This window comes from Clupea harengus, chromosome 11 (genome assembly GCF_900700415.2).
Source record: "Clupea harengus chromosome 11, Ch_v2.0.2, whole genome shotgun sequence".
NCBI classification, from domain to species: domain Eukaryota; kingdom Metazoa; phylum Chordata; class Actinopteri; order Clupeiformes; family Clupeidae; genus Clupea; species Clupea harengus.
The window spans coordinates 18382580-18401554 of record NC_045162.1 but is presented as its reverse complement, the minus strand read 5'-3'; the positions used below and the strand labels follow the sequence as shown (position 1 = coordinate 18401554).

At 43.0% G+C, this 18975-nt stretch overlaps 3 protein-coding genes across 4 annotated transcripts; all 3 read left to right on the top strand.

Annotated features, from left to right (window-relative positions):
* The first annotated feature begins 61 nt into the window (after nt 1-61).
* Nucleotides 62-7562, top strand: tnfrsf1a (tumor necrosis factor receptor superfamily, member 1a). Its single transcript, XM_012822871.3, has 10 exons — nt 62-230; nt 691-786; nt 1018-1186; nt 2293-2415; nt 2863-3012; nt 3201-3282; nt 4121-4206; nt 4564-4733; nt 4846-4969; nt 5537-7562. The coding sequence occupies exons 2-10, from the start codon at nt 721-723 to the stop codon at nt 5830-5832; spliced, it is 1266 nt and encodes a 421-aa protein (XP_012678325.2). The 5' UTR covers nt 62-230; nt 691-720; the 3' UTR covers nt 5833-7562.
* Nucleotides 7563-8199: 637 nt separating this feature from the next.
* LOC116222428 (pleckstrin homology domain-containing family G member 6-like) lies at nt 8200-18785 on the top strand. Its single transcript, XM_042709211.1, has 13 exons — nt 8200-8731; nt 10098-10317; nt 10779-10910; nt 11179-11316; nt 11907-12055; nt 12434-12491; nt 12534-12683; nt 14840-14989; nt 15547-15684; nt 15789-15908; nt 16295-16427; nt 16747-16862; nt 17072-18785. Exons 1-13 carry the CDS (start codon nt 8712-8714, stop codon nt 18497-18499), a joined length of 2952 nt encoding a protein of 983 aa, XP_042565145.1. The 5' UTR covers nt 8200-8711; the 3' UTR covers nt 18500-18785.
* On the top strand, nt 12082-16152 carry LOC116222394 (pleckstrin homology domain-containing family G member 6-like). 2 transcript variants are annotated; one of them, XM_031576212.2, is made up of 6 exons: nt 12242-12288; nt 12534-12683; nt 12820-12930; nt 14840-14989; nt 15547-15684; nt 15789-16152. In XM_031576212.2, the coding sequence occupies exons 1-6, from the start codon at nt 12244-12246 to the stop codon at nt 16029-16031; spliced, it is 837 nt and encodes a 278-aa protein (XP_031432072.2). In that variant the 5' UTR covers nt 12242-12243; the 3' UTR covers nt 16032-16152. The 2 variants fall into 2 exon arrangements, with proteins under 2 accessions (XP_042565040.1, XP_031432072.2); XM_042709106.1 differs by having other exon boundaries at nt 12082-12683.
* Nucleotides 18786-18975: the final 190 nt, after the last annotated feature.

Here is an 18975-nt window from a genome sequence, read left to right as displayed (position 1 = left end):
CTTCCCAGTGCTACTGTTGTTGGCGAGAAGTCCCGCGAATTGCCCCAGCCTGTTTCTCGTCTATTCACGCCCCCGTTTCTCGCTTCGCACTGAGACAGGAATTGAGCCGAACGCCCGTGCTTCCATGTCGTCTGACTTGTTTTAAGAGACTCAGTTGACATTTACAATTTTCTTCGCTGAATTAACCTTTAATTTGGAGTCGCTCTTTGTGGGATCAATATTTTGTAAAGGTAACATTTGGTTATTTCTACCTCTTTTCTGTGGGAGTAGAGATATATATCTTGATGTGGTTTGTGTGGGTGTAGCTCTAAGATATCGAAAGTAAAGAAAATAACTACGGCAACTTTTTAAACTATTTTAGGATGTAGCGACGTGAAAGTAACTATGTATTGTTATACAATGTTTAAAAAGTTGAAGTTAAAGTTTATTTTCAGACCATCATATGTAAACTATAATTTATGTAGAACATGTAACGTTATGGGAAAAATCTCGAGCACGGCTTGCATTTCTGCGATATTGCGAAACCTTCGGCTGTATCAGGAAATCAGCAGGCTGGGCAATAGAAAACTGTAAAGGCATTTCAAGTGAAACTAACATAGTAACATAGTAACAATATTGTGTTGTCTTTAAAAGTCTTGTAGGCCAACGTATTTTTTGCCAATCGGTCTCAATTTTGGTTTATTTTTGAAGATGGATTGAAAGTGACAGAATAATGCAAGGATGGACAGAGGTCGCCAGATGTCAACACGGGGAACCAACTTTGGACCGTGTCCTCTGATTTTCGTGGTGAGACATGGACTATTATTGTTATTTTAAATATCAAGCCATGCCCACAATGCCAATTTAAAATGAATTTCAGCGCTGCAGTATGCTAACGACAAATCAACATTCAACATAGGGCCTCTTATGTGACCATTATCAGTTAAGGCCTACTGTAGACCTGGCAGCAGAGGGAAAATTGTAATTCAAGTTATCTAGTTTCCTAATGCATACAATTGTTTAACCTCTGCTCGGCAGCTTCTGGTCCTCCAGTCCCATGCTTTGATGAGGCTGGAGGCTGCTGCAGGGCCATGGCTGAGCTCGACCTCAGATACTACTCCCACCAACACCAGCCACGAGGTCACTTGTGACGAAGATAAGTACCCTCACTCTGGGAAACAGTTCTGCTGTAACAAGTGCATTCCAGGTAAGAGTGCGCTCTCCTCACAGTTTTCAATGATCCTTGAGCAGGTGTCTAAATTTAGCACATGAAGGCTTTCTTTTCTGGTATGAGGGTGGGTAAATGTTATCAGTATGCAAACACTGGATCAAGCCAGCTCAGTTATTCCATTGGGGTAAGAATAATGGGTCATTGAGCCATATCTCAATCTGGGGGGAGACATTTAGGGGTGGGGTGTGTCGATAGCTGTAGTCACTTCCTTGCAGATGCACAGGTGATTACCATTTGATGCTGACAAGTTGTATTGTTCAACTCATGTGAATAGTTTATAACTAATCTTGTTTGCACTGTAAATATAGGTACCTGGGAATAAAGTTCAAGGAGATTACTGCGGCAGCTATAAAAATGATATGGATTAGGCCCTGCCCTTGGTACATTACAGCTTTACACATTTTAATTGTGTTAGTGTTGTGTTTAGTGTTGTAGAAAGACACTTATTGTGCATCTGGGAAAGGATTTCCAAGCTTGTGGCCAAGAAGAAGACTTGGGAACAGATACATTAAATTAGTAAAAAGATTTGAATTGTAATATCTTGTGACACACGTGGACTCCTGTGGGAAACTCACTGGGAGAAGAGCATAGAGGTGGTACTTTTTTGTTCAGTACAACAGCCATGGGCCAGTGCTGTTGAAAATATTAAATTATGTTTTCTAAACAAAGTTTGTGAGGAGCCCATAGGGATGATTGACAGCTGTCACTCACCCCACCCCACACTTAAAAAACCCAACTGTCTCTCCTCCCCTTTCACCTCCATTTCACTAGTGGTTCTAAACTCACATTACCCTTTATCCAAATCAACTCAACACTCTTATCCATCATTAAAATGAACTCTGTCTAACCCATCTCAGTTTCCTTCTCAAGTTAAAGAACTGTACTCTGCCTTCACTCATATGCCTCTGAAAACTATTTCTCCACTTTCCTCATGCCAATATTACAAACATTTGATCAGTATACACAGGTAACTAAATCAAGTCTCTGTGGAGCTAGTTTATATGTGTTATGTGAAACAGTGAAAAAGTTTAGACCAACATGCTGGTGATTTAGTGTAACTGTTTCTCTTTGCTCTTTTAAAGGATTTAAATTGCTTCAGGAATGCCAGGAACATAAGCAGACCAAGTGCACAAAATGCGAGAATGGGACATTCCAGCAATCAGCAAACTACTATCCAAACTGCAACAAATGCAATAAATGCAAAGGTGAGGAAATAAGGCTTGAGAACAACTTGAGGACCCCTCTTGTTGTGTACAGCTGCACCTCTGCAGGTGCACAGATGGTGCTCTTTAGAGTAGGATGCCGACTAGCTGGACTCTTTGAGCAGCTGCACAACTCATGTGAATAGTTTATAATTCCTCACCTGTACTCTGACAATTGGAAGTTCAAGTTCAAGCTCAACTGAGCCCGACCAAGCGTTTGGTTCTGGCGTAGAAAGGGATGTGGGCTGGGGTGGGTCTTGACCCGAATCAGTGGCAGTAGGGACAGTGCCAAGTGCCAAGGAAAGTGTCTGAGCTTGAACCAGTGATGTTCTGCTGTAGTAACTGGAACTGGAATTCATATCTCCCACTCGCTTTCTCTCTCTCCCTCCCTCTTTCTGTTTTCTCTTTCTCCTTGTGTCTCTGTACCCCCTCTCTATAATCTTCTTTCAGAGAATGAAGAAGAAGTTATCAAATGCGACAGCAAGACGGACAGAGTCTGTAAATGTAAGACACGTTACTACAAACATAAACTTAATGAACTAGACCACGAATGTCGTCTCTGCAAGAAGTGCGGCTCTGGAGAGAGAGAAAAATCGCCTTGTGAGTATGTGCATGTTTGTGCCTGTGTGTTTATACGTATGTGTGAAAGATAAAGAGAGAGCGAGATTGAGAGAGAAAGAGAGAGAAAGAGAGAGAGAGAGAGAGTGACAGAGATGCTCAGTTATGACATTATGCTGACAGTAAGCCATTTTAGTTCACACCTCATTTGTTTATTGTTTTCCTCACAGGTAAACCAGAGAACAACACAGTATGCGAGTGTAAATACAACCATTATCAAGTGAACTCCACAACCTGTAAACTTTGTAAGGAGTAAGTACCACAGTGTGCAACGACAAGTGTGTTGGGTATCCAAACTTCTATCCAAACACACCATACAAACACACACACACACACACACACACACACACACACACACACACACACACACACACACACACACACACACACACACATGCAAACATACGCACACACTTTCGCCTAATCAGAGCATAGCCCTGTCAATAGCTGGGTTTTCATTCAGCTCATTTCAATATTTTAAGTGCATTTATGAAAATTTGGCTGATAAAAAATGCGAGTCTGTTCACACTTCCATCCGCTGTGTTATGCAAATTGAAGTTCTGAACAGCTGTGGGTTCAAAACGTGAGGTTGTCAGGGCAACTTTAATGGAACCATGTTCTAAAACCTCCATCAGCCTTAGTTGCATTGTGCCCTATGCGAATTTGGAGTTATTTCACCTCCCTCTGGCGAATTAATTTCTTATTCAATTTTATGGGCATTTTAAGTGTTGCCACTCAGGATTCCCTATTCGAATAGTCAAAATTGGCAGTAAAACGTTGGATGGAAACCCAGCTAATGACTCTGGACTGGCTTTGGCTTTGGGCCAGACCCAAAGCGTGACTAAGGAAGATGCCATCAGATATTCCATCAGGTCTGAGGTTTTGCTGTGATTGCAGAAATGTTCTTCTCATTTTTCAGCTATTTGTACTGGCTGTTGCTACTGGGTGTTTGGTCAACACAAGTAGACACAGTTTGGTTTCGTATCCATGTTTTCTTCTTGGTAGTTTCTGTACTTGTATGTCATGCAAACACCTCAATGATTCTGAATCTGAATGGAACTGACCTGTTTTCCTCTGTGTGTCTCTGTAGGTGTGGCACAGGATGCTCCCACCTTTGTTCCACTGGTCCGACTACAACGGTTGTTGGTCCGAAGACTAAACATCCTGACGATCTAGGTATTTCTTCACTCAAACCTGACTCAAGCCATAGTATTTCACAGGGTGTTTGCCTGTGTGTGTGTGTGTGTGTGTGTGTGTGTGTGTGTGTGTGTGAGAGAGAGAGAGTGTGAGTGTGAGTAATGTGTATATGAGCGTGAAAGACAGAAAATGCTAGCTTCATGATATGCTTCTCACTCAGTATGGCACACATGTCAACTTATTATATCAAAATAAAGGCAAGTGGGGGATCTCTTTGAGAAGTTGAATTATTTGTGATACAGCCACGGAAGGACAATGTTTTCAGTCTTATCAATCAAATAAGTTTCAGATGCTTTCTTGTGTTGTTCTAATCTGTGGCATGTCTATTGTTTACAGTGTCCCTTCCACTTGTTCTGGTAGTTGTGGTTACTGCGGTGGTGACTGCAGTGTCAGTGATTTTATTTCTGGTGACCTCCATGGTCATCAAACGCAAATTGAAGCTGGCGAAAAACTCTCCGGCTGGCTCAGAGTCTCCTGACCCTTGTGAATTAGACACTTCCTCTGAGGTAAAAAGCCATCATAGATGATTTCTGTCAGTGTTGAAGTACCATGTAGTCCAGACTGAGAGATGTGTTTTATGCCTGTGGTAAGATGCTTAGTTGCCTTTTCTGTCTTCAGTCTCTTATCTTCAGCACAGCTGAGAGCAACATCAACAGTGACAATGAGAGTGTTCCTATTCCAACTGAAGTCCACAGTGAGATGCAGAATGCTTTACCTGACTGCGTACCACGAGAGATCAAAAGTAAGTGTGTGTGTGTGCCTGTAGGTGTGGGTTTGTCTTCTTGAGGTGAGTGTGTATGTCTGTAAGTGTGTCTATAAGTGTAGTTTGGTGTATATGTGAGGAACAGAGCAAGATGTATATATTTATAGAAGTATGATTTACGGTGTGTGTGTGTGTGTGTGTGCTGGTATTTGTGTATTTCATGGTAAAGAGGAACCCCATGCTTCCTGTAGTCACCATTTCCTGTGTTGCCTTTGGAAGGAATGTTGAGTGTGAGAAGATAACAGTCAAGCCTTGAGCACTTCCTCACTTTTTCTAATTGTAATAAAAAAAACAAGTTTTGTTTGTGCTTTCTCTCTCTGTATCTATCCCTCTCACTTCCTTTGCTCTACTCCTCTGTCTTTGTCTCGCTCGCTCTTTTTTGTTTCCCTAAACTCTTTTTCACTCTCAATCTATACTCCTTTCCCAATCACTCCTCTCTCTTTCTCTGACTCCATTGTACATGTTTTTTTTTCTGATTACTCTCTCTTCTCTCTCTCTCTCTCTCTCTCTCTCTCTCTCTCTCTCTCTCTCTCTCTCTCTCCTCAGTCAACAAATTCATCTACTCAGTTCTGGAGGTGGTTCCTGTGGCTCGGGTCACAGAACTCGTCCGTCGTCTCGGCGTGAAAGAGCAGGACATCGAAAGGGCGAGACGGGACAACGTCATCTCCATCTATGAGGCCCAGTACCAGATGCTGAAGCTGTGGAGCGACAGCGGGATACGAGGCGGCGCCTCCACCCTCCCTCGGGCTCTACTGCAGGAGCTGCTGGACACCCTGAGAGAGATGGGACTGGGAGGGTGCGGAGAGAGCCTGGAGATCGAATACGGCCTAGTGCAAGCATGATGAACACGCATTCATACAAAACAGAGGCACACACACATGGATGCATGTGTGGAAACATACACACACGGAGGCATGTGTGCAAAAATGTGTGCACACACACATTCTCACACTATCAAGTAGAGGGACACCATACCCTAATGTTCTCACAAACTGAATCTCATGGAACATACACTCTGAGATCTCAGCACCAAGCTTTTTGTATTGGCTTTGGACATATAGTAGACTTGAGAGAATTGTGTGTGTGTGTGTGTGTGTGTGTGTGTGTGTGTGTGTGTGTGTGTGTGTGTGTGTGTGTGTGTGTATGGGGTGGGGTTGCCCTATGTCTATGGTAGCCCCTCTGTTAGTAAGCCAATAGATAGAATGGATATTGTAGTCAATATACCCACCTGAATCCCAAACTTCAATTTTGATAGCCACTGTTAATATTCATTTGTAAGAAAAACCTTGTCATAAATAGCTACTTCCCTACTAAGCCTGGTGCTTAAATTCTGTGTAATACTGCATATCAATTATTGTTTGTGGTGAATCTTTTGGTGTATAAATGTTTGTAGATTCATGTACAGTACAGTAGGACTGTAAGTATATAAGTATATCCTAACATTAGTTTTATTCTACTAACATACCAAAGCAAATACAATATTATTTTGTCTTATTGAGGGAACAGTATAAAGTTCCTGAACGATTTTCAGGCAATCACATACTGTACCTTTAAAATTTTTGTTCTGTGTTCTTAAATTAATACATTCCACACTAATGTTTATGTTCCTGAATTCTATTGTCACGGCGATGCATTTTTATGTACTGCATGTATGTATTTTCTATCTATTATCCAACGTATGAATGATCAAACTATCAAGGGACATGATGATCTAGTCCTGGCACCCTTACCAGAGTTTTGTGCAATTACTGAGATATTACAACCTGCTTGTTAGATACTCTTTGGACTTTTTGATTTGAAGGGGTGATCCTAGATTCATTTGTTAAAGATTAGTTGTCCCTGTGATGTTTTGTCCCTTGGACAAAAATTGTAAGCATTACATGTCAATCATCTGTTTCTCATATATATACCCTATATATTTTTTTTTCTTCTTCTTTTTTTTCTGACTAATACCTCTAAGTCTATTATAATGGTGCATGGGAACACACTCTGTAATGTCTCAGACAATAACTGAGCCCAGTTTGTAGCCGGTTCTGAGCAGGGCCAGAACTGGGTTTGATGTGTTGCGGAGTCAAAACTATGCTGAAAGGGATTGGATCAGCCTCCCCTTTCTGGTTTTCAACCAAGAGTTTCCAGACTATTGTCACAGAGAAATATTAGGCGGGATGTAGAGATTCAATTCAATTCAATTCAATTGTATTTATATATGGTGGTTGGGGAATGATCAGCCTTCACTGTCGTTCAGGAATATGAATAGAATGATGAATAGAGTGTGTAAAGTTGTTTAAGTTATACTGCTAGTACTCCACCAAAGACTGTGAGTATGTGGGAAACGAGTATTTCAGCACTGGATTGGATAATTGAATCAAAATGAGTGTGCTGTTTCAGTAGGCCAGGTGCAATGTAGAATTTTTGATCATTGTATTAAATATTTTTTCATGTCATATACGTTCCATGCAGACCCAAGAACACATCAGAGCAGTATTCTATTTTCATAGTCATATTTTTTTAAGCATCAATATTGTTTTAAATCTGTACTTGTACCACATAAAATAAACGGCCTTATTTAAAACTTTGAGAGATTGCATTTGTGAAGTTATAGGAAATCTTTTTTTGTGTGCAAGTGTGTTGTGTCTGTGGGTAAGCATGTGTACTCCAAGTGGTATGCAGTCCAACTGCATTACTGTTTATTGTCTGTGTGACATATTTATATATTTCCGGCTGTTACCACCTCTAATTGCCCACCTCTGCATCCTCTTGGCTGTCTCTCCTCCCCTTTTGGCCTTTCTTCTGTCACACACACACAATCACACACACACACACACACACACATACACATAGGAAATGTGTATATGCACGCGTGTGTTTGTCCATGTGTGTGTGTATGTGTATGTGTATGTGTGTGTGTGTGTGTGTGTGTGTGTGTGTGTGTGGGGGGGGGTGCGTGTGTGTGTGTATCTCTCTGTGTGTGTGTGTGTGTGTGTGTGTGTCTCTGCGCCTGTGCTACTTGCCCTGTTCTGCCTGTCTAATCTTTAACAATTTAACTTAATGGTCCTCACTACTTTCTTCAGCCACGCCCTAAAACACAGTCACTCGCTGTGGTTTCCACATCTCTGCTGAAGTCATCAGCTCCTGAGTGACTCATAAGCCTTTTGGAAGCCTCATTACGCTTGTAGTCCTCAGCACCTTTGCTCAGAGTGTCTGTCTGGAACTGTGATTCACGCGTGTGACGCACCAGGGGTGCTCCATGCGGCCTGTCTTGACTGGCACTGGTTCTGCCTTGTGTTGCGTTATTGTGTTGGGAGTCCGGGTCGGTTCTGAGACAGGTTCTCACGGGTTCCGTTCCAGGGTCTGCTTCGACCTAGGCTGCTCCGTCACTCTGCCCTGGCAAAAAAAGCATTACTTCCTGACTGCTGTGATTCGCTGAGATTGTCAGAGAAGTTGGACGCGCGCCATTGTCGAGTGACTGAGCAGATCATTGACACCCATCGCCTCACTAGACAAACCCTCTTGGCTGGCTAATGAGCTCCAGGAGAGGTGAGGCGGGCATTCTCCCCCAGAGCCTGTCGGTCCTGTCCAGCCAGTTAGCAGAGAAAGGGAGAGAACTGAGGGGAAACAGAGGGAGGGACCAATTAATGGGGAGAAGAGAGTCAGGAAGCCAGGTACAGGACAGGGACAGAGCACTTGACACCTAGAGAGAAAAGATGATCGCCTGAGCGACATGGACACGGTGAAAACCAGGTAATTTACAGCTTCTCTTGCAGAGACTGCAATCAGGAGAGAGGGAATATGGTTAGGTTCCTTTGTTGTCTGTCTGTTAGGTTTACTTAATAGATCATGTTTAACTCTTGGTGTCTTGGCAGCACGAGAGCCTTGGGTTTGCGTGAGGTGTGTTTCAGGGGGCTTTGGCTTTTTTCACCAACACAAATGTTTTAGGTCCAAGCTTCGGATTAAACATGGAGGTGTCTTTGACTCCGATACTGATGGTCTCTGGTGTGTTTGAGGTGTCTTGTAAGGTATTAGCCTATCGTGTTGGAATCTATCACGCAAGCAACGCAGAGTGTTTTGATAGAGAGAGACAAAGACAGAGAGAGAGAGAGAGAGAGAGAGACACAGAGAGAGAGAGAGAGAGAGAGAGAATTTAATTTAATTTGAAAACTGCTTTTTTAAAGACCATACACAACAATACGAGAGAGGACGTTTCTCTACGTCACGTCTGTTAGCTCATGTCTGTGTAGTGATACTTCAGTTGACTCATCACTTTAACACTCATTGTTTCATTCTTTCGGTGTTTATTTCTTCTCTGAGCTTGTCATCCAGGAACGAGCGTAAGACTTGTGTGGGCTGCGTCAATCAAAAACAGATGGTTCTCAGAGACCTATAGGCGATGAATCACAAACTGCAGATGCATACCTAAGTATTTCCCAGGCCTCAGTCACAGAACCCAGGGCTGTGAATGCAAGCTTGAGAGGCTGATGGTGGACTGATTGTTGATGGTGGTCTTCCCTAGGTCTTAATGACTGGATGGAGACAGTGTATTAATTAGCTTGGTGGAGGGTTGTGACCTGAAAAATGAGTGTGATTACTGTGAGCAAACTAATCTGTGTCAGGAGATGTACAGCCTATATGTGACCTTTACTCCCACAGGATGTTTTCAAAAGTTTGACTACTTCAGGCTTCAGGCTACATTGATTTTTTCCGCCACGTTAGGTTTCTGTTCCGGCAGCACCTCTGGTATTTTGGTGTCTTTGGACTGCTTCTACCTCGGGCTGTGTATGTGTGTGTGTGTGTGTGTGTGTGTGTGTGTGTGTGTATGTGTGTCTGTGTGTGTGTGTGTGTGTGTTTGTGTGTGTGTGTGTGTGTGTGTGTGTGTGTGTGTGTGTGTGTGTGTGTGTGTGTGTGTGTGTGTGTGTGTGTGTGTGTGAGGTGCTGCTGTGTAGGCCCGAGCTGTTTTTTCCTGATTTCATGGGCTACGTCTTGACATATTCATCTACATTCTTGACTCTTGATATTTAAGCACCTAGTCACCTGTCTGAAAGGTAAGCCCCGTGGGAGCCTTTTAACAGTCTCACTATCTGTCTGCATTTCTCACAACAAATCACAACAGCCATCCCTCCAAGGCACCTAACCAGAACACAGGAAATGGTGTCCTTCCCCTGGAGGATATGACCTCCAACAACCAGAGGATGGATGCCCGGCCAGACACGTCAAACGAGGGAGATAGAGATGCTGAAGTGGAGTTGGATGGAGTCATGCCAGCTGCAGATGTACTCAATGACCACCAGGTGGCGCTAGACAAGCACAGATCCAACACTGTGGGCCCACAGGTGCACTCATGTTAAGCTTGTATTGACTAGTATTGATCACCTGTATAAAAAAAAACATGCAACGCAAATCAATTCCCAATAAACAATAAATGTGTTTATTAAACTAAATTTAACAAGAACAGTAAGCATTTGTTCTTCAAATGACAAATGAGTAAAAGTCACAAAGCCAAAAGGCCAAATGTCCCTGAGAAGTTTGTGCCTTGGTTAAGAATGTGTAACAACTGATAGCATTGCATGTACTCTGGACCTTGTAAGTGACTGCATACTCATAAAGGTAGCTATTGTTCATCCTAATACCTGAGCTAAGCCATTCAAATCGAAAAATAACATTTTGTAACACAGTTACTGTGAAGTTTTACTATAAACCCAGTAACAACAATTAGTATTAAAACTACTATAAAGTTTTTATATACTTGCCATTGATTTCTGACTAACTTTTGCTGCCTCTGCCACAAACCCAGAAGAAACACAGGCAGAAGGTTGTGGATTTTGGAACTGTAAGCAAGGCATCGGCTGTCAGTGTCAAACCCAGAACACCGCTGATCCAGAGCCTGTTCGCACAAGGAACATCTGACAAGACTACACTCACCGAGGTACGTGCAGCTTTAAGTAGGCAATGTGTATTTGTGTGTGTATTTGTGTGTGTGTGTGTGTGTGTGTGTGTGTGTGTGTGTGTGTGTGTCTTCTCTTTCTATCTCTGTCCTTAGCCAGGCTTAGGAGTATTGGGTTCTGCAGCATCTTGAAGCAATGCATACTGTTAATGGATCTATTTAAATAAATACAATTCAACTGGCATTAAAACTTTCCAGATTGATAATGTGACCTGGTAATTATCCCTGTGCCTGGTCCTCTTTTCCCCAGGATCGTGCATCTCTAGAGGGGCTGAAACAGGCTCTGGAGTCCTATGCAGTACCTGGAGATCTGACCTGGAGATGGGAAGAAGAAAAGACAGCCAACACACTGGAAGACAACTGGACAGAACTAGTGCATTCTCACTGGGTAACACACAGCACCACAAAGAAATGCGGAAGATGATGGGTGAAACAGGACCCTAAAAGGTCCTTATCTGAGGGTTTGAAAAATATGTTTCAGCGACCTGAAATAACCCTGAAAGAAACCCTTGCAAAACGTATGCATTCTCACTGGGTAACACGCAGCGCCACCAAAAAATGGGGAAGATGATTGGGGAACAGCAAGGAACCAAAGAAGGAACTCCATGCTAAAAAAAGGGGAAATAAGTGTAAAAAAAAAAGAAAGCTGTTTTGCAAAGAAAAGCCACTTATTTGTATTTATTTTGCTCCTTTTACACATTCCATATTCAATCTCCTCTTATTACTATTAATATTATTTATATGCTTATACTTATAATATAAATATATATTATTATATATTTTTGCTTCTTTTGATTTATTTTTCATCTATACAATATTTTCTGATTTATGATTATAAATGTCAAACTTTTACATGCGGAGAGACCATATTGTATGTTGTATGGGCCCAGGGGTGACTGAAACATATATTTTTTAAACCTGAGACCTGGCCTTTTTAGGGCCTGTTAGTAACCTAATTTCCTGTTTTATATTGTTTAGATGATGTCAAAGACACAGAGGCACCAGCAGGAGGCGCTGTGGGAGTTTATGCACACTGAACTCACGTACATCAACAAGATTTCCATCATCACCGACGTGAGGTTTCTTTTTGAAAGGCTTAGCACTAATCATATTTACATCAAGACTTAGTTGTAACACAGATTTGTCTGCCACAAATGTGTTAGTTGCAAATTAATCATTAACATACTATTAGCCAACTGTACTCTGTCATTCTTCATGGACTCAAATCAAATTTCCATTTACTGTAAATGTTAAATGTTATGCCTTTTGTCTGTTTTGTCTGTTACAACACATGAATTATGGTCTCTAGCTGGTGATGGCAGCGCTGTCTAACCTGCACCAGCATGGGTTCCTGTTGGAGGTCAGTAGAACATCACTTCTCACCATTGGACTGCATGGAATTCCATGTCAAAATCATTCTAAAACCACACTTCTTTTTTTCACATTTGCATTCTTTCTGGTTTTTTGTTTTGTTCTTTTGTGCTACTAATGTTTGATTCTGCAAGTAAAAGTAAAACTCACACACTGCACACATCTGCAGAAAGGGTGGAAAATAAGCTCAGGGTGTGTAGGTGTGAGGCCTCTTCATCTTCCTTTTTTTCTCAGGTCACGACAGAAAAACTATTCTCGAACCTTTCATCCATTCTTGCTGCTCACCAACGGTTTTGGCAAGAAGTGATGCGTCCCATGCTACAGATGGCCCGACAGACGGGGCGCCCATTTGACCCCCTGATGCTGGAGCCTGGCTGCTTGCAGGTACCTGCAAATAAACAGAGACAACTTCATACAGACACCATAAAAAAGCACCATCTCTAGTTTCTTGTCTAGTCTGTTTTGCTGCAAATTTCATGTGTCTCTCTACCTTCCTGGCAACCCCCCCCCCCCCCCCCAGTTTCAGGAGCGTTTCCCTTCCTATTTCCAGTACTGTTTGGAAGAGGAGAAGGCAGTGGATTTTACGCGCAGACAGATGGAGTCTAACCCCCACTTCAACGCCTTCCTAACAGTAAAATGAACTTTAATTAATTACAAAATTCAATAATTAGTTCACTGTTACGTAAGATGCATGCAGCAGCAGGTTTGGCAAGAAAGTCAAAAATATATGAGTGCTTTGTAAATGCATGTGAACACATGCATTGGATTACTTTTTTCATTATTTTAAATGCACACGTCATGATGCATGACTGTAGGAATAAATAGTTGGCAGTTGATCAAACTGAAACTCCCAAAGTTAGCTTTACTTGAAATAAGAGAAATGGAAGAGAAGGGAGATTTTTCGGGGTCAAAACACATTTCTCAGTTTCAAGATAGCAGTGACAAAACATTACTCAGCACTCAGCGTCATCCATTGCTGTCCAGCACTTCACTGCTGTGAGATACAGAATGACTTAGCAACCACACTCACACCATACAGCTTGATTCTGGTGGACTTGTTGCTGTTGCTGTGGTTTTCGTAGCTGTGGTCGAGTGTAGGTGTTGGGTGAAGCAATTACTTTTCATATTAACACTCCTGTTGTCTTTTTTGTTCCATTGTTTGTGCTGTCTGGTGTCTTCTGGCAGACTGATTCTGCTTCTATAATTAGCCTTGGCCAAGTTCAACCCACAGCTTTTTTCTAACAGGGGGGCTTGAGGGTCTCGTGGTTAACATGTTACTCACTGTTTGTGAAACAACCAAACTGTACAAACAATCACATTCAGATGCCTCCATGTTGTGGCCAGTGTGGAGGTAGTCTGTGCAGAAGTGCTAATCTAGCACCACCTGACTGCTGGTGCTCTGATGCACATTCATAATTGCCTACAGAATAGACAATTGAACCTTTCTAGATATAACATAATGGTCCTTTAAAGGTGCAGTGTATAGATTTTAGTGGCATCTATTAGTAGACATGGAATATAGTGCTCACAATTATGTTTGCATTAGTGTATTACTTGTCATTATGAATCATTGTGTTTTTGCAAGCTTAGAATGAGCCCATCATATCTACATAGAATCAGAATCAGAATCAGAATCAGGTTTTATTGGCCAAGTAAGTTTGCACAAACAAGGAATTTGACTTGGTAAAGTGACTCTCAGTGTGCTTACACAAAATATACAACACAATACAATACAATACAAACAAACAAACAGTGCAACAGTGCAATGGACTAAGGAGTTTAAGAAAGTATGTACAAGGCGGAATGGCTATATACAGTAGCTGTGAAATGTTGCACAACAGTAGTGCAAAGAAGAAGTGGAGAGTGCGAGAAGTGCAGGGATAAATATATAAATATAAATATATATGCTACAGTGGGTTAGTTGTTCAGTAGTGAGACGGCGAGGGGGAAGAAACTGTTTTTGTGTCTGGAGGTTTTGGCGAACAGTGATCTGTAACGTCTACCAGAGGGGAGGAGTTTGAATAATAGGAAGCGGATCCTCTTTTATGGAGTCTGCCATGTTTCTAGAGTAGCCCAAAACGGACAAACCTAAACACTGGCCTTTTCATAGGGCTTTGTTATGCCATTTGACACCACCGTAGGCACTCGCACACGCTTGTGAAGGTAAAGGTAGTCAGCTGGTTGCAATTCAGCAACCTCCCCACTAGATGCCACTAAACACTACACACAGTACCTTTAAGGCATCCTAAATAAGAATGTTTTCAGACCCATCATAATGACGTGAGACTGAAGGAATATTGAAAAGATCATACTCGATTCTTGTGTCTTGATTCTTTGTTAGAGGATTTTATGCATTTGTTTATTCATTTTAGGTCCAAAATTCTGAGAGGTCTGAAATACTGGAGGCCCTGATGATTAGACAGAACTGATGAAAAGAGTGTGATGCGCTCACACTGATATATGGGTGGTGCCTTACTCAGATAAATAAGTAAAACTGGTTCAAAAGCTGATCTTGATCCTAACCTTCCTCTTTCCATAAGTGGGTGGAGACACATCCGCAGTGTTCTCGCATGCGATTGGGCGACATGCAGGCGAAGCCACACCAGAGGATCACTAAGTACCCTCTGCTGCTGAAGGCCATCCTGAAAACCACAGAGGACCCTGAGACTCAGGACTCCCTCAAGAGGATGGTAATGTGAAGGCCCAGTATTGACGTTCCTATGTGCAGTATTATATTAGTACACTGCAGCGCTACACTAGCGTGTGATTTAGTTATTTTTTGCTAACATCTGGGGAATTTCCTGACTGTTAAGATGATACTCTGTGGTTCAGCTCCCATCTCTGTGACTGATGGAGATTTTCTTGGTATAAGCAAGGCAGGAGCTATTTGATGAGCAAGAGCTATTTGAAAGGATTATAGCATCAACATATAATTGTCAGACTTTAATCGCACAAGCGACACACTTGATCTTTATCTGATCTTCATGATGTTCTTATAGGAACTCACGCATACCTTGTGACAACTTATGCGCACAAATGAAACATGAGTCATTGTTTCTGAAATGGAGCTCCATGTAGCTACAGTTCTGTAAGGAAACTAGTGTTTGTTCTGTCTTGAGGTCAGTGTGTTTGGTGGTTGAAGAGGTCGAGACTGATCACTCTGCAGCCATCGGAGGAGCGCCTGTGTAACATCTGTGTAAAAGACTGACGATGTCTCCTGACCCCTTCTGTGTGGTACTTCCTGCAGCTGTCCAGCATAAACAACTTTGTGGACAACATCGACAATCACCTGAAACAGAGACACGAGGAGCTGGCCTTGTTTCAGTGCGCCCAGAGAATAGAGGGGTTTGATATGATGGAAGGAATGAGTGAAGAAATCGACAAGGTAAACGAGTGGAACAAGACATAGAAATAGAGATAAAGAGATATGGCCTCTGTATAGCCTGGAGTGTGTAACGATGCTGACCAATGTGTGCCTGTCACTCACAGCATGTCAGGGAGTTCTGCCAGTTTGATTTGATGAGTCCTGTCCGGGGGGCGGACCCTGAAGTCATCCGCAAGCTTCTATTGGAGGACACCGTCAAGATTAGAGGAAGAAAAGACAGCAGGGTTGGTTACAGCAGGCATGTCCTCTGTGAGGCATCCACACATTACATTACAAGTTACAAAGTCAAAGAAAAAAAAGAATTGTACAGCTTCTTTGAATGTCCTGTCAATCACATAGTACAGTAGAAGATTTAAGCACTAGGTTTAGTGTCCCTGTGGATTTATGATAGTGAATGATTTTGTGATGTTGTGGGCTGTCTGTCTGATGTTGTGATGTTGTGGGCTATCTGTCTGATGTTGTGATGTTGTGGGCTGTCTGTCTGATGTTGTGATGTTGTGGGCTGTCTGTCTGATGTTGTGATGTTGTGGGCTGTCTGTCTGATTTTGTGATGTTGTGGGCTGTCTGTCTGATGTTGTGATGTTGTGGGCTGTCTGTCTGACCCGTCCAGGCTGAAGCTCTGCTTCTGCTCTTCACTGATGTGGTGCTGGTGACCAAAGGCCACAGGAGGTCAGAGAAGCTGAAGGTGGTGCGCCCCCCACTGTCCCTGGACAGAACACGCTGCTCTGCCCTCAAAGACGGCTGTGAGTTACCATAGTAACAGTATGAAGTAACAGTCATAGTATACAGCATGCTAATGTAGTAATGGCATAGTAATAGTAAAATGACTGGATAAGTAGAAGACCCGAGATCAATATCTGTCTCGCTGCTTATCTTTATTTTTCCATCTTTTTCACAAATATGATGACAAAAGGTTAACCTCTTCTCCATCTCTCTTGCTCTCTCTCTCTCTTTGTTGCCCTCTTTCTCTGTCTCTTTCTCTCTCTCTCTCTCTTTCTTTCCCTCTCTTTCTCTCTCTCTCTTTCTCTCTCGTTCTTTCTCTCTCTCTCTCTCTCTCTCTAGACTCGTTTGTCCTGGTTGACGTGAGTGATCTGAGTTGTGCTGTGAGTGTGTATGCTGTCTCCACCTCCAGCCCCGAGTGCTGCTCAATTTGGGTTTCTGCAATACAAAGTGCCCAGGTAAGCACCACTACATTACACACACTAAATACTTGGGGGCAGCCTTTACAAGATCCTGCAGGTTTCACTGAAGACTGATGCAGGAAAGAAGCATGTATAATCACAGACACTTTTACATTGAATTTTACATTAGAAATGAAAAGCTACCTCAAACCACTCATGGGGCCAAGCATGTGATGATTAGAAACAGGTTTGTTTTTTACTGACAGGAATCTTTAAGGATGCTGAGAGGGAGTAGAGTGAGTGAAGGCCCAGAGGTTGTTCAGATGGACACATTGGAGTCAGACTCCATGGTGCAGCAGGAGCAATCACAGGCCAGTCACAGCCCTGCATTGGATAACATTGCTGTCAGTCCAATGGAGAGCCAATCAGAGGAAAGGATTACACCTCAGCAGTTAACAGAGGAAATTACATTAGTAAAAAACACAGATACAGTGTTACCGGGAAAACGGTGCAAGTTTAGTGACTCACGCAGCAAATCAGTATATGCCAATCTTGGACAGCCAGTGAGAAAGGGACAAAGTAATCCAAGGGCAGGGATGCTGACACATCCAGGCTCACGGAAGAACAGCGAGGGCCAGCTGGCGGGCTTGACTGAGATTTTCGTGCCTGGCATTCAGGAGAGGAGGGTCACCTGGAGTCAGTCACGTCAAACAGCGTCGAACACCCCTCATACTTTGCTGTTGAGTGGATACGCTGAAGAGGCGATCATACCCAGTGAATCAGCACCCAGCACTTTCTCAGTGATCACTGAATACGTCAGTGTTGAGCCTGACCTCAGCCAGTCAGACAACCTCTGGGTAAAGTCAACTCAGAGATCAGTCAGATCCGACCAATCAGACCAGTCGGAGGAAAAACAATCAAGACGCGACTCATGGTACAGCCAATCAGGTGAGGATGAGTCTTTGATTGAGTTGCGGAGGTTTTCGCGTAAACTGAAGTCTCCACGGCTACCAAGGAGGCGACCAATAAGCATCGAGCCGAACGTCCCACATCAGACATCACGCCGTGCATCGGAGGATTCTGGTCGTGCTCCAAGACACAAGAACACAAACTCCTCATCGAACTCGGACTCGGACAGCAGCAACCGTCGGCCTGGAAAACCCTCCCACCGCGTGCTCAAGCTGAGCTCCCTCAATAAGAACCGAGGCGTGTTCTGGAACGTGGAGGAACAGCCCAGGCTGTCCCCTGAACTGCACACGTTCTCAGACCCAGAACTGCCCAAGAGAGTGCCTAATCAAAAACCTCATAAACCTCCAATGAAGACCCAGAGGAGCTTGTCCACCCCAGATATGATGTACCAGGGACCTCCACACCAGTATCCACCTCAAAAGCACCCTAGGCCACCGCCCGTGCCCTCCCCGCCACCACGCGACTTCCAGCTCAAGGACTCTCCTCTGCAGAGCCTCCTGGAGCGTGCAAAAGAGCGAGGGAAGGAGCGAGAGGGTGTGAAAAAAGGTGACAGGAGGAAAGAAAAGCCCACTGCAACTTCCACCCCCTCTCCGTTGCCCAGCGATTGGGACCGAGAGACAGAGGGGGAGGAGGTGGACTTCACCAGGCTTCAGGTGACCAGGCTCTCCCACGGGTGGCGGGAGGGAAATGTGGACGGAAGCGATGACGAGAGGAAGAGCAGGTGAGATCAGATCAACATAGTATAGAGCTTTATGAATGAACAGGATATGTAATATATGAATGATGTGAAACTACCGGAATGAACATATGGAACTACATGAATGAATATGATATAGAACTGTGAGACAGTTGGAGTCTTCAGTTGGACTCTGTAGGAGTTGTACTTGCAGGTTTCTAGGGTAACATAAGTCAGTTTCAGTAAGCTGCACGATGTAAGCTGCAGAAATCATCAGTAAACCAATATATGTCAGCATCCAGTACAGGCTAGGAAAGGTAAGCTGCAGAAATCATGGGCAAAAAAATGTATCTGTCTCTGAAATGTAGTTTTCATAACACAAAAACTTTCTCTTAAATTATAATAAAATGTAGAAATGTTCTTGATATTGATATATGCAGTTATATGGAAACACAGAGACGATGTCACAGTTACTCAGTTATATGTATATTCATGAAGGGAAAGTATTATGTCAGGAATGGAAAT

What these genes read in the sequence shown, in the direction of transcription:
- tnfrsf1a (XM_012822871.3), top strand. Translation starts at nt 721, where the DNA reads ATGGACAGAGGTCGCCAGATGTCAACACGGGGAACCAACTTTGGACCG. An exon ending in CTGTAACAAGTGCATTCCAG is followed by an intron (nt 1,187 to 2,292) that starts GTAAGAGTGCGC and finishes GCTCTTTTAAAG; the next exon opens with GATTTAAATTGCTTCAGGAA. An exon ending in TAAACATCCTGACGATCTAG is followed by an intron (nt 4,207 to 4,563) that starts GTATTTCTTCAC and finishes TATTGTTTACAG; the next exon opens with TGTCCCTTCCACTTGTTCTG.
- LOC116222428 (XM_042709211.1), top strand. Translation starts at nt 8,712, where the DNA reads ATGGACACGGTGAAAACCAG. An exon ending in ATGGACACGGTGAAAACCAG is followed by an intron (nt 8,732 to 10,097) that starts GTAATTTACAGC and finishes AAATCACAACAG; the next exon opens with CCATCCCTCCAAGGCACCTA. An exon ending in CCAACACTGTGGGCCCACAG is followed by an intron (nt 10,318 to 10,778) that starts GTGCACTCATGT and finishes CCACAAACCCAG; the next exon opens with AAGAAACACAGGCAGAAGGT.
- LOC116222394 (XM_042709106.1), top strand. Translation starts at nt 12,417, where the DNA reads ATGTTTGATTCTGCAAGTAAAAGTAAAACTCACACACTGCACACATCT. An exon ending in ACTTCAACGCCTTCCTAACA is followed by an intron (nt 12,931 to 14,839) that starts GTAAAATGAACT and finishes TCTTTCCATAAG; the next exon opens with TGGGTGGAGACACATCCGCA. An exon ending in TGAGTGAAGAAATCGACAAG is followed by an intron (nt 15,685 to 15,788) that starts GTAAACGAGTGG and finishes TGTCACTCACAG; the next exon opens with CATGTCAGGGAGTTCTGCCA.